Source organism: Felis catus, chromosome C1, assembly GCF_018350175.1.
Source record: "Felis catus isolate Fca126 chromosome C1, F.catus_Fca126_mat1.0, whole genome shotgun sequence".
NCBI classification, from domain to species: domain Eukaryota; kingdom Metazoa; phylum Chordata; class Mammalia; order Carnivora; family Felidae; genus Felis; species Felis catus.
This window is the reverse complement of record NC_058375.1, coordinates 17,855,262-17,868,145: the sequence shown is the minus strand read 5'-3', so window position 1 is coordinate 17,868,145 and position 12,884 is coordinate 17,855,262. Positions and strand designations below refer to the sequence as shown.

General features: G+C 54.3%; 1 protein-coding gene across 5 annotated transcripts in view; it reads left to right on the top strand.

Annotated features, from left to right (window-relative positions):
* MYOM3 (myomesin 3) overlaps nucleotides 1-12,277 on the top strand; it is a 49,190-nt gene extending 36,913 nt beyond the window's left edge. For 4 of the 5 annotated variants that reach the window (XM_003989727.6, XM_019836393.3, XM_023258312.2 and 1 more), the window contains 13 exons: nucleotides 57-193; nucleotides 2,548-2,692; nucleotides 2,806-2,865; nucleotides 3,277-3,344; nucleotides 4,148-4,258; nucleotides 6,009-6,096; nucleotides 6,632-6,670; nucleotides 6,913-7,021; nucleotides 8,205-8,368; nucleotides 8,604-8,640; nucleotides 8,830-8,852; nucleotides 9,582-9,637; nucleotides 10,859-12,277. In XM_003989727.6, coding sequence (XP_003989776.3) covers nucleotides 57-193; nucleotides 2,548-2,692; nucleotides 2,806-2,865; nucleotides 3,277-3,344; nucleotides 4,148-4,258; nucleotides 6,009-6,096; nucleotides 6,632-6,670; nucleotides 6,913-7,021; nucleotides 8,205-8,368; nucleotides 8,604-8,640; nucleotides 8,830-8,852; nucleotides 9,582-9,637; nucleotides 10,859-11,152 — 1,331 coding nt within the window. In that variant the 3' untranslated portion in view covers nucleotides 11,153-12,277. Of the gene's footprint in view, nucleotides 1-56; nucleotides 194-2,547; nucleotides 2,693-2,805; nucleotides 2,866-3,276; nucleotides 3,345-4,147; nucleotides 4,259-6,008; nucleotides 6,097-6,631; nucleotides 6,671-6,912; nucleotides 7,022-7,564; nucleotides 8,160-8,204; nucleotides 8,369-8,603; nucleotides 8,641-8,829; nucleotides 8,853-9,581; nucleotides 9,638-10,858 lie in introns of those variants that run through there. The other variant, XM_045035287.1, reaches the window with a different exon arrangement.
* The last annotated feature ends 607 nt before the right edge of the window (nucleotides 12,278-12,884 follow it).

The window sequence follows — 12,884 nt, the reverse complement described above, 5'->3', positions numbered from 1 at the left end:
AGACGGGTGCCCCACCGGGTGCCCCACCCACCCCCTTCGTGTCCTCCACCTTCCAGTGATCAAGCTGATCTCTGGCTGGAACGTTGACATCCTCGAGCAAGGAGAGGTGCGCCTGTGGCTGGAAGTGGAAAAGTTATCTCCCGCCGCTGAGCTGCATCTAATCTTCAACGAGAAGGAGATCTTCAGCTCACCGGTAACCGGGGGCTCAGACTTCTTAGGGGAGGTGCCCCCCCACTCCAGTCCGGGATGTGGCGTCTGGCGGGGCCAACAGCACCCCCTAGTGGACATTTCAGGAACGGCCACATGCTTTGTCACAGCAATGAGATGGGGGTGGGGACACCTGGTGGCTAGGGCCCGCCAGTGCGAGAAACACTCCCACGGATAAAGACTCTCCATCCCCCCCCCCACACACACACACAACTTTTGACTGTCCTACTAGACATTCTTAAGATTAAAAACCTACATTCACGCTTACAGTTCTCTGAACCTAGACCCTCACCTTGTGATACAAAGTATTTGTGCAGTTTTAATATACACGAATAGACAAGTTACTCCGTTAGCCACCTGACCCTACACTCTTTTGTTCATTTTCCTGTTCTTTTTTGTACAAAATGGCTTTTGATCTTTTTGCTTTACTGAACTTCTCTTAAATTCAAACCAGTTCGTCATAAATCAGTGCAACAAGACAGATTATCGCTGAGCATCTACTATTGAAATGCATATGATTTTTATTTCTTCTTCACGTTACAGTTGTGGTATAAAAAAAATCATGCCTGTGGATAGATTGTATTAGATTGAAGCATGAGTTGCCCACATTCAACTGTTTTTTTTTTTTTTAACGTTTATTTATTTTTGGGACAGAGAGAGACAGAGCATGAACGGGAGAGGGTCAGAGAGAGAGGGAGACACAGAATCCGAAACAGGCTCCAGGCTCTGAGCTGTCAGCACAGAGCCCGACGCGGGGCTCGAACTCACGGACCGCGAGATCGTGACCCGAGCCGAAGTCGGCCGCTTAACTGACTGAGCCACCCAGGCGCCCCCACATTCAACTGTTTTTACAAACATGGCAATCTCAGTCTCAGGAGAGATTCGATCATGCTGCCATCTTGTTTGCAAATTGCATTTTCAGATGGCGAAGTGGGCATCAGACAATGTGTGTTACAGAGAGGAGCACTGGTTCCGACAGAGGAGAATCTGCTCAGGGCTGGATGTCAGGACTCCTACCTGTGGGCTGTGTGCCCTTGGGCGGGCCTCTGCACCTCTCTGTGCCTCCGTTTCTGCATCTGTACAACAGGGCTGGTTGTCCCGGGATCAGAAGAAGCAAACGAGAAAATAGACATGAAAGTTGTACACAAAGATTAACAGCGACCTTGGCACATGGTAGAGGAAGTGTGAAAAAGTCTGCCCCCTTGAGCGCATGGCATTGGGACTATTGGTTGTCCCTACAGAAAAATAAAACTATTCGTGAGATCGAGCCCCGCATGGGACTCTACACTTACAGTGCGCAGGGCCTGCTTCTGCTTCTCTCTCTGTCTGCCCCTCCCCTGCTTGCACTTGCTGTCTCTCAAAATAAACTTAGAAGAAAGGGCGGGGGAAGCACCTGGGCGGCTCAGTGGTTAAGCGTCCGACTTCCGCTCGGGCCACGATCTCACACTCCGTGAGTTTGAGCCCCGCATCCGGCTCTGTGCTGACAGCTCAGAGCCTGGAACCTGCTTCAGATTCTGTGTCTCCCTCTCTCTCTGCCTCTCCCCTACTCACCCTCTGTCTCTTTCTCTCTCAAAAACATAAATAGACATTAAAAAAATTATAAAAAAAAATAAAACTGGATGGCTCCCTCAAATCATACCTACAAATAAGTCCAGAGAGAAGGCAGTCCTAAATGTGGAAAATAAAACTTTTAAAAACCGTTAGAACGTGACAAAATGTAAATGAGTGTTAATTCTGGGGAGCAAGCACACAGGCATTTTTTATATTATCCTCTAAACTTGTATGGGGATTTGTAGAAAACGTGGCACAGTGGGGGTTTGGAGCTTATTATTAATTGCCGTTAACTCAGGGTGCCTGGGTGGCCCAGTCGGTTAAGCGGCCGACTTCGGCTCAGGTCATGATCTCGCGGTCCGTGAGTTCGAGCCCCACGTTGGGCTCTGTGCTGACAGCTCGGAGCCTGGAGCCTGTTTCAGATTCTGTGTCTCCCTCTCTCTCTCTGACCCTCCCCCATTCATGCTCTGTCTCTCTCTGTCTCAAAAATAAATAAACGTTAAAAAAAATAAAAAATAAAAAATAAATTGCCGTTAACTCAAGTACCCAAGACTCTCCTGTGCCCGCTGGGCCCCAGGGTGTTCCCGGGGCCGGTGTGACACAGCCCGGGTCTATAGGAGAAGCAGAGTTACCCAGGGCCTCCTCCCCAGTCTCTGAAGGCATCTAACTCTGCACATATCGCACCCCCCACCCCTTCAAGTCCAGGTACGCCCTGATTTGTGTCCCACAGTACCAATTCCCTGGGACAGGAAAAGGGCAAAAAAGATTCTCCGGCTTTATTCTCCCCAGAACCGCAAAATCAATTTTGACCGAGCGAAGGGCCTGGTGGAAGTGATCATCCAGAACTTGTCGGAGGATGACAAAGGATCCTATACGGCTCAGCTCCAGGATGGAAAAGCCAAAAACCAGATCACCCTGGCACTGGTGGATGACGGTCAGCCGCGCCCTGCCCGCCCCACACGCCCGACCTGGCCTCTCAGCTCCGGGGCCTGTGTCCATCCCCACGCTCCTCCCGGCTCACAACTCTTCCTCCCGATGTGTTCACAGATTTTGACAAACTTCTGCGGAAAGCGGACGCTAAGAGGAGAGACTGGAAGAGAAAACAGGGTGAGAACTGCTGGGGTGGAGCTCAGAGGCCGTGGCCACCAAGCCAGCGGTCAGTGCTGGGGACCTGCTAGGGACCTGCGGGACGGGTGGGCTAACAGGTCCCTCAGCCCCACTGGGTCCCCGAGGGAGGGCCACTGCAATTCAATGCAGCTCTGTCCCGGTGCAAGAACAAGACACAGAGCAACACCCCTGAGGGTCAAGCTCAACCCTGAGAGTGACACCTCCTTAAATTTGGCGCCCCAGGCACCTCTCCTGCCTCACCTCCGTCCCTGCCTTGGTGGCGGCAGAATCTGAGGGACCTGTGGTCTCTAGCTGCCCCTCCCCCGCGGGCTGCCCCCCATCTCACCACCAGGTGGCGCCCTGGCGGAGCCTGGAGCTCTGACGGTGGGCGTGTTTGTTTTGTGCTCGCAGGTCCCTATTTCGAGGAGCCCTTGCAGTGGAAGGTCACGGAGGACTGCCAAGTGCTGCTGACATGCAAGGCAAATCCCCGCCCCTGCCTCCAGCCCTGCCCCCCCCCCCCCAGTGCGGGGAGCATGTGGCTCGTCCCCCCCAGCCCGGTGGCTGTCCTTGCCCGCTTTCCCAAAGTCCTGTGCTTGGCTGATCCCAAGGAGAAGTAGCCCCGGGAGGACCAGTTTAACTAGAAAACAAAGCTACTCCCTGGAAAAGCCCCAGGGGCCAAATTAGTGGGGGTCCCATCAGCCTTCAGCTAGATCTCCCAGCTGTTCCAGGAAGGGGTTCTGTGGGGCCGGGGTGGGGGGGGGCCAGGAGCAAGTGAGGGGTCTATATATGGAGAGGGATTCCCTAATGTTTGTTAGTAGCCTTGCCAGACCCTGTGCTCAGCACCCATCTGCCTCACAATCATCTGTGAGACAGGCGTGGGTCGGGGAACAAGTAGAGAAACAGCTCAAGACCACGGGGTAGGAGGTGAAGTCTGGAGCGTGGTTTTAACGCAGTCTGACTCCAAGGTTGGTGCTCCTTCTCAGCACCCTGCAGCCTCTTTAGATGCCCGGAGAAGGGTAGGATCTGTAAGACGCACAGACGCTTACAAGGAAACATAGAGGAGAGAAGAGATCAAATCCAGAATGTGGAAAGAGCAGAGGACATGGGGTGTGAAGGAAGGACTAGGTGAGATCTAAGAAGGAATTAGCTACGAGCGAGTATGGGGGTGAGGGAGAGGCAAGTTTGTAGGGAAAAAAAAGAGAGAGAGAGAGATCTGATGAGTTGAGTTCCTACTTAAAAAGAGAAAGCCTGAGAGAGTCTCTTCATTCCCTGCCTCCCTCAGGCAACCAACACCAAGAAGGAAACCTGCTTCTGGTGGTTCTTCCAGAAGAAAGAGACACCGGACGGTCAGTACGACCCACAGACTGGAGTGGGAATCCTGTGCATCGAGGAGGTAGGTGCAACCCCAGGTCTCACACCCTCCAGGCAGCACCAGGAGCACTGGGCACCGGAGTCAGGAGCACGGGGCACGCAGTCAGGAGCACTGGGCACGGAGTCAGGAGCGGGGCTGGGACCAGGACGAGGCCAGTGAGACACTCACTTCGAGCACAGAATTTAAGGGCCACTAAAAACTCAGTAATCAAGATAAATAACATTTCACGCAGTATTTTTTGAACCAAAATTAACGCAAGGAAAAAAAAAAAGCCCATGGAGGGGAAAATAGAAACATTTTAAGTAAAGGCAGGAACAGCGATACTGATATTTCTTTTGTTTGGATTGCGTTTCTGGCCCCGCCACTAACGGTGTGACCTTGGGCTAGTCATTGTCCTCTGAGCTCAGCGTTCGTCTGTAACATGAATGGGTCAGAAGGGACGCTCAGTCAAAGATTTGTTCCTGCCCTGACCAAGAGTGTAGGATTCAGGGCCGGAAGGCGATCGCTATGTGAGGCGAGTCTGGGCAGAGCAGAGCAGGCCTGAGGCTTCGTTCTCCAGCCCACTTGGCCTTCAGAGTGTGGGTGGCCTGGTTAAGATGGAAACACAAGGCCTGTGCTCAAACCTTCGATGCTTCTCTGCCCTGCGGCTGGTTTCTGCGGCCTCACGGGGTGCCACGGAGGAGTGGAGCAAATGTGAGTTTGCTGACCAGGAAGGGAACAATGACTTCAGGGTCTTCCCCCAAATCCCGGCCGGGGTGATGCCACAACCGGCCTTTGTCGCCACAGCGCAAGCCCTTGCCACAGGGCTCGGTGGCAAGTAGGCGCTTCGTAGCTCGCAAGGCTTGTTGTAATAATCGGTTGGATTATCTTTGGCTTTCTGGCTTCCAAAGAGTTACCGCCCTTTGTAGCGACAGCCCATGGCCAGGGCAAGGATTATGCCACCATCTCACAGGCGAGTAAATGGAGGCTCCGAGGGGTTAAGTGCAAAGACACGATCACCCTCCCCCACCCCCGGTTTGGCTGGGACTTTGGAGCCTCCACTGGGGGAGGAGGGGGCCAAGCAGGAGAGGTCTGTTGGGGTTCAGCTCTCCAATCCCCAGGTTAAGGGTTGTCTCTGCCTTGGATTCTGCCTCAAAACACACTATGGAGAGATGGTCGGAGTGGGAGAGACCCTTTGAGGGGGGACAGGGAAGCAGATAGTTCTCCCAGGGCCCGAAGGAGATGCTGTGCAAGAAGAGGTCACTTGTGACAGCTGGACCTTGCTTCAGGAGCGCAACCCAGGCTCTTGCTTTGCTGAGTGTCAGTTCGGGCTTCATTTGGGGTTGACGAGCACGTGCCAGAAAGGAGCCCCTTGTCCTGGCCAAAAGATAGCACGCTTCCTTCTGGAGAAGTGCAGAGGGGTCCCTCCAGCCGGGGCCTCCAGGGAGCAGGGCAGCTCAGGTAACCCTGCAAAGAGAGGTCCTCATGTCCTTCTCGGTGCAGCTGCCTGTGAATCTAAAGGTGGGGTGTCTGTTTCTGCCCTCAGTTCCCCCCCACCTCCCGCTACCTGCCCCCCGGCCCAGACCAGCCCTGAACTTGGAATCAAAGAGCTCCAGAGGTAGAAGAAGGCTTAGAGATCACCCATTCCAGATGGGTAAACTGAGGCCCAGAGAGAAGAAGAGTTTTTGCCTGCGATCACACAGAGAGTTAGGGGCAGGCCTGGAGCCCAGGCTGATTGGCACTCCTTCCAGAACCTATGCCAATACCCTCATGCTCTCATCCTTCTTTCCAGCTGTCCAAAGAGGACAAGGGAATTTATAGAGCAACGGTTTCTGACAATCGAGGGGAGGATGACACCATACTGGACCTCACAGGTGAAGGTAGGAGCTGGCGATGTGAGAGATGGGCCAGGAGGACCCAGGGATCACACAGAACCACAAGATGTGATATGACCTGTAGGGTAAAATTTATGAGATCACCATATCACTTGGGGCAATAGAGAAGCTAAGGGACCTGCCCAAGGCTGCACAGCGGGCGGGTGGCAGGGACCTGGTCTGCGATACCGAAATCCGGGTTCTCTGCAGCATACCGCCGTGAGCCTAGGCTTCGAGACCCGAAGCCGGAGTTCACCCCTCCACCCCCTACTGAGCCCCAGGCTCAGTCAGCCATCAGGCTGGTTGACTCAGCCTCCAAGAAAATTGTCAGGCTGCCCTATTTGTCCTCCATCCGTGGTGCCCCCCTGTCCCATCAATCAGTGAGTGCCCCAGACCCAAGCCAGTGAGGGGACATCCTGTGGAGCTCCCTGTACCCTGAGCTGTTCATGAGGTCCACCAGGCTTTCCCAGGGACATGCCTACCCCTGGCACATCCCTCGAAGGACCCTATGTCAGCTGACCATCTCTCTGTCTCCCTCCAGCCCTGGATGCCATCTACACTGAGCTGGGCAGGATTGGTGGTAAGCAAGCCCCCCCACCCTTTTTTCAGCCCTGTCCTGATGCCAGATAGCCTCCAACGCACCTCCAGCCAGCCTTGGCTGCCAGGCATGGGTTTAGTTTCCAACCTCAAAGATCGACGGAGAAGTTCGTACCTCCTCACAATGCTGCATTTCCCCCGCCGCACGTGTAGAGCAGGGGGGGAGCTGGCTGGCACCCAGATGTGCTGCCCAAAGGGCCTTGGCCTTCTCCTTTGCCTCCCCAGCCCTCTCTGCAACCCCGCTGAAAATCCAGGGGACCGAAGAGGGGATCCGGATCTTCAGCAAGGTCAAGTACTACAATATCCAGTACATGAAAACCACCTGGTTCCACAAGTAAGTTGGCCTTTCCCTGGAGCCCTAGCCTAGCTCTGGGGGTGGGGGAGTAGAGGGTGGAGGAGGACAGACAGCATCTGTCCCAGAGCCCAATCCCACAGGGGTGGCAGAGACAGGGTCTCTCACTAGTCACGCTCTCCACAGAGAATCAGGGATAGGGAAGAGCATTGAAAGGTACAGAAGGGAGGTTCCCCAGGGAAGGTAGGAACCCTGGTGGTAAACCCATTTTTCTAGCACATCCATGGCCACAGAAGCATCATTGTCTTAGAGAAGCATCTTGGAAGGATGCAGAATGAGGGAGGACCAGATGGTCGGGTGGGTCACGGCGCCTTTGTGGGTCTTTGCAGCCTTAGCAAACTCAGGCAGCCAGGCTGAGGGGATAGGTGCAGGCAGAGGGATGTGTGGGGCTGACAACGGACTGCGTGCCAGGGCCGGAAGGCAGGATGGGTAAGTTACCCACAGAAACTCAGCCAGGAGCTAAGGGACTGTAGACAGTTTGAGAGCATTATTTTCCTGGTGCTGCTTACCATTTGCATGCCTCAGCCTTGTGGAGCAGACATTGCTGCACTCATCCTATGGAGAAGGCTAGACTGACGTGGTCAAGTTTGTCAAATGAGTGAGAGTCAAAGCCAAGGGCTCCTTTCCTAGCCAGAGTTTCTGAGCCCTGTGACCAGGTCCACAGGTGTCACTTCTGCAACACAACATTGAGGACATGGACCGGGCATCTCCAGGAATGAAATACAAGTAAAGAAGGGAAGGAGTCGATATGGTTCTTAAGGACTAGGGAAGGATGATGGTGGGAAGACACGCTGGGAGGGTTTAAGCTGAGGAAAATGAAGAGGTGAGGAAGTGATCCCCGGGGGTGGAGGACGTGGGGATCACTGACCCCGGAGCCCCGTTTCTTTAAGGTCCCAGGCTGAAGGACACATCACAAATACAGACTCAGCACTGGAACATGGTTGATGTGCTATGAATTTGCTGAATGAATGAATGAACGAATGAATGAATGAATGAATGAATGATGGATGGTCAGCCCACAGATCTGGAAACAAAACCCCAGGAGAGGAGTTTGCGGGGGGGAGGGGGTGGGGGTGCCTGTAGACCCCTAGCCAGCCAGCACTGACGAGCAGAGCAGCACTGATGGGCTGAGCCGTGTTCAACATTTCTTTGCCCTCATATCCAGAGAAAAACGCCTGGAGAGTGGTGATCGGGTGAGGGCCGGCACCACCCTGGATGAGATCTGGCTCCACATCCTGGACCCCAAGGACTCCGACAAGGGCAAATACACCCTGGAGATAGCCGCCGGGAAGGATACCCGGCAGCTCTCAACTGATCTCTCGGGACAAGGTGAGCTGTCCATCCGTCTGTCTGCAGAGAAACCTGTTTAGAAAATCCTGTGGTCTTTTGGGGGCAGGGGACTCCCATCTCGCCAGCCAATCCTGGCACTGCCCCGAGAGAACACAGGGATGGGAAGACGGTGGAGGAAGAGGCAGCGCTAAGCCCTGTAACCTGCAGGTCACAGGGGCTGAGGCTCTGACGCTCCCCCCCCCCATCCCCACCTCCCTCTCTTTCCTCCTGGCAGCTTTTGACGACGCCTTGGCTGAGCACCAGAGGCTGAAGTAAGTGCCCCCTGCATTTCTTGCGTGAACCATCGGCCCCTTGGGGTCTGGCACGAGCTGGGTACAGGACCCCTTCCGGGGAGCCTCAGCCAGCTCTGCCTTTCCCTCATCGCCCCCTCACCCCCACCCCAGGCAGGCCTGTCCTTTAACAAATGGAACTCAAGCCTTTTTCCCATTTCTGTTTTTCAGAGCCTTGGCCATCATTGAGAAGAGTAAGTCCCCTCGTATTTCTGTTATTTTCATGTCTGAGTTTGGGGCAGCTTCCCGTGAGTTCGTGCCTCCTGGCAGGGCTCTGAGGTCCCAGCTCCCCATGGGGTCTGTGTGGCTGTGGGCGGCAGGGACACGACGACAGATGGATGGATAAGGTGTCCACGGACGCCTGATGTGTGGGTGTGGACTGAGCAGGTGCAGCAGCCGGGGCCTGAAAGGCAGGGATAGACAGGAGGGAGGCTGGGCGGGCTTTCTGGGTGAGGGGTGAGGGCCGGGGAGGGGACGGCCTTAAAGCCGAAGCTGGTTCTGCCTGTTGGGGCACTGGGGCCTCCTGCAGCCCAGGACACAGCCCCAACCCCAGAGGGACGTGAATTGGCCCCTGAGCAGCAAGGATGCCACCACCAAGTCCACACGCGTTACCTTCATCAGGTGACCCCGGCCCGTTCCTCCTCCCCAGTTCTGGAGGGGGAGGGGCACCTCACGGTCACCTTCAGGCACCACCGGTCATAAGGGTGACTTCAAGTCAGTAACAGAAGCACAGCGTGTCCCTATCTTCTGTTTGTGAAGGCAAAGAAACACGTAATAGAGACTTAAAGGTTTCTACCCGAAATGATGAAAATAGAGAAAAGGAACATTGCTTACAAATAAAACCCCCACTCTGGGGAACCTGATCCCGGGAAGCAGCTGGCAGGAAAGCATTCATCACCGGGGGTCTCTCTTTGCCCTTCCAGATCGTGCCAAGGTGGTGAGGGGCCTGCCAGATGTAGCCACCATCATGGAAGATAAGGTACTGACCAACCCCCGCCCGTGGCCCGCAGTCCCACGCTTTGCCCCCTCTCATATCCGTTACAGATCTTGATACAAGGTAGCACCGTGGATTCAAGAGCCGAAGGAGCCGGATCCACCCGAGTCTGGCCGAGTGACCACAGTCACTGGGCACGTGTAGTATAAGGAGAGACACTGAGCCTAGTGTCGGGCCCGTGGGGGTGCTCACCCCACCTCTCTGGGTGGCCCGGGGCGTCACAGCCTTCTGTCAGTGAACTTCCGTTTCCGTAGGAGTTCTACTTGGTGATCCCGAAACACCCCTCTAGACCCGAAAATGCCCAAGTCTAGTGTTCTAGAAAATGATCGTTAATATTTGCATGGTGCTTACTTTGTGCCAGGCACTATTCCGTTACGTGCACGTACTTCAGTCTGTTTAACCACCAAGGCAACCACAGGAAACGGGATTATTCCTAGTCCCTCTTTGTAGCTGAGGAAGCTGAAGCCCAGAGAGGTCAAGGGACTCTCCTGAGGTTACACGGCTCGAAGGGGCAGGGCTGAGATTCAGAGTCTGCATGTGTGCCCAGCTCCCCACTGAGTGTTTGACTGTTAAACTGTAGCGCTCTGTGTTAGAGCTTGTTCAAGGAATTTCAGGGGCGCCTGGCTGAGTGAGTGTCCAATTCCCGATTCTGCCTCAGGTCATGGTCTCAAAGTTGAGACATCAAGCCCCAAGCTGATTCATTCTCTCCCTCTCTCTCTCTCTCTCTCCCTCTCTCCCCCTCTCCCTCTCCCCCTCTTCCTCTCCCCCCCCCAAAATAAATAAATCAACATTTAAAAACAAAAAGAAGTTTCAAGACCAATTCATAAATCTTTGTATTAAAGCAGTATAGTCTTCTTTACATGGTAAAATCCTAACGGCAGATATGCAACCAAAAACAATAAAGCAAAATTCAGGCCAATCTGGGGCAGATTTGCTAGGGTAACAATGGTCTGAAATTCCAACAAGTGAACGTGCCTGTAGAAAACTTGAGGGATGAAGGATGCGGAATTAAAATACATTGCCTCTCCCATTTTACTGTTGTCCTTTTAGGGGTCACAAGAGAACACATGTAATACATTTATCACCAAGAGAAACGTACTGGGAGCTCTCCGGTGGGGGGGGGGGGGGGGCGGATAGTGAAGATGAACGCCAAGTGTTAGCATGGGGAGGCCAGACTGAGTGTTCCCTTCCTGTGCTTTCCACCAGACCCTGTGCCTGACCTGTGTCATCTCGGGAGACCCCACCCCTGAAATCTCTTGGCTGAAGAACGACCAGCCTGTCACCTTCCTTGACCGCTACCACATGGAGGTGAAGGGGTCGGAGGTCACCATCACCATCGAAAGAGTCAACAGTGAGGACAGTGGGCGTTACGGCGTCTTCGTCAAGAACAAGTATGGCTCCGAGACGGGCCAGGTCACCATCAGCGTGTTTAAACATGGGGAGGAGGCCAAGGTGCTAGAGACAATGAGAGAGCGTGTTCAGACGCAGCCTGAGGCCTAGTGTGCATGGCCCGGGAGGGTCAACCCGTGGGTCACAGCCTGGCACAGGCCCCTGGGCCGGGCAGGGGGGAAGGGGACAGGGTAGAACCCAGGACGGGGGGTGAGAGTGCAGTGGGTACACTAAAGCGCAGAGGCCAAGACCTTGCTGGGGTCCGGAGGGGTCTCGGGGTAGCAAGATGGGCACTGGACTTGGAGTGGAGAATTACACACAAGACCCCACTCCAAGTCCAAACTCACCGTCCACCTTGCCTATCTCATCTGCTAAATGGGAACTCCTACTCCGAGGGATTGTTTATGAAAACGCTTTATGGTTGTCACAACCGGGGGCGTCTGTTGGCATCTAGTAGGTAGAGGCCAAGGACGCTACTAAACCACAGCCGCCCCCCTCCCCCACATAGAATTATCAGACCCCAAAGGACAGTGGTGCCGAGGTTCATGAGTCCTGCCATAAACCCATAGATCGCCACGTCCCCCCTTAGGGGTCTATAGTTTCAATTCACTGAAGTTCAACAAACACTCTTCTGAGATCCCTATGTGCCGGGCTGAGAATATCCCTGGAAACACAAAGATAGTTGAGATGCAGGCCCTGCCCTCGAGGCTTTAGCCCAGCAGGAGAGACAGACCTGGATATAAAAGACTCCAGGACAAGGCAGAGAAGGATGACAAAACAGATCCAAAGAAAGTGCCCCCAGAGGTCAGAGGAGGGAGATAGGTGTTCGTCCCAGTGGGGGAAGGTGGGCTTTAAAACACCTTCACAGGACTAGCGGAATTGGAGTTGGACACTGGAAAGTGAGTCCAATTTGGCCACGGTATTGAGAGGAGGACATTTCAGGATGACGCTGCCTCGGTGGCCTTGGCCTCCAGGCTGGAGAGGCGGAGAACCTCGGGACCTCCACCAGCTTGGGGCCTCTGCCTGGCGCGGCCCATACTGGTTGGCCTTGTCGGCTGGACCTCAGCACAGAGCCGGTCGTGTCACCACGCTCCAATCTCCTTCTTTTTTAAAAATGAGATGTGGAGGGAGCGGGGTTTATAAAATGATAGATGCTTGTTGTAATATTTTGGAAAAACCCTGAAAATGATAGAGGAGAAAATAAAAATCATCAACACTCCCAACAGCAGGAGATAACTCCCGCCTCCGATTTCTGAAATGGCTTCTGAAGTTCAGGATGAAACGAATCACCCCTCCATCCACTACCTACACATGCACGCAGGGTGGTTTAACTTATACCCCCCCCCCCCCAGAGGCTCGCGTTCCAGGCCCCGTGGTGCGGTCAGAACGGGTGTTCAGCAAGGGGAGCCGGGGGGAACGGGGTGTGGGGGGAACGCGACTGTCCCTGGCTGGGAACGAGTATCGAGTATCGGGATTGTGCGGATCTTGGAGGCAAACACGCCCAGGCTTGAAACCACAGGCTCGCCATGTGCCCTTGGGCGATTCTTTCCCTTTCTCGGGGCCTCTCTCTGCGTCCCATCCATAACACGAGAAAGCTGAAAGATCACTTTTGAAGGCCTTCTGGCTGACACGAAGAGTTGTATTACCTCCCAGAACTTAACTCCCTTTGGCTTTGCTCTTCCCCCGTGACTGGTGGAAAAGAAGGCTGTATGCTAGCCCCTGCTCCTGCTCTTGTACTTGGAGCGGGGACTTGGGTTCTTTCACGTGTCACTGCAAAATGTCACCTGCTTCAAAGAAATCAGAAAGCACAGTGTCCATGCACTTTCTGCTTAGAGCTGTGACA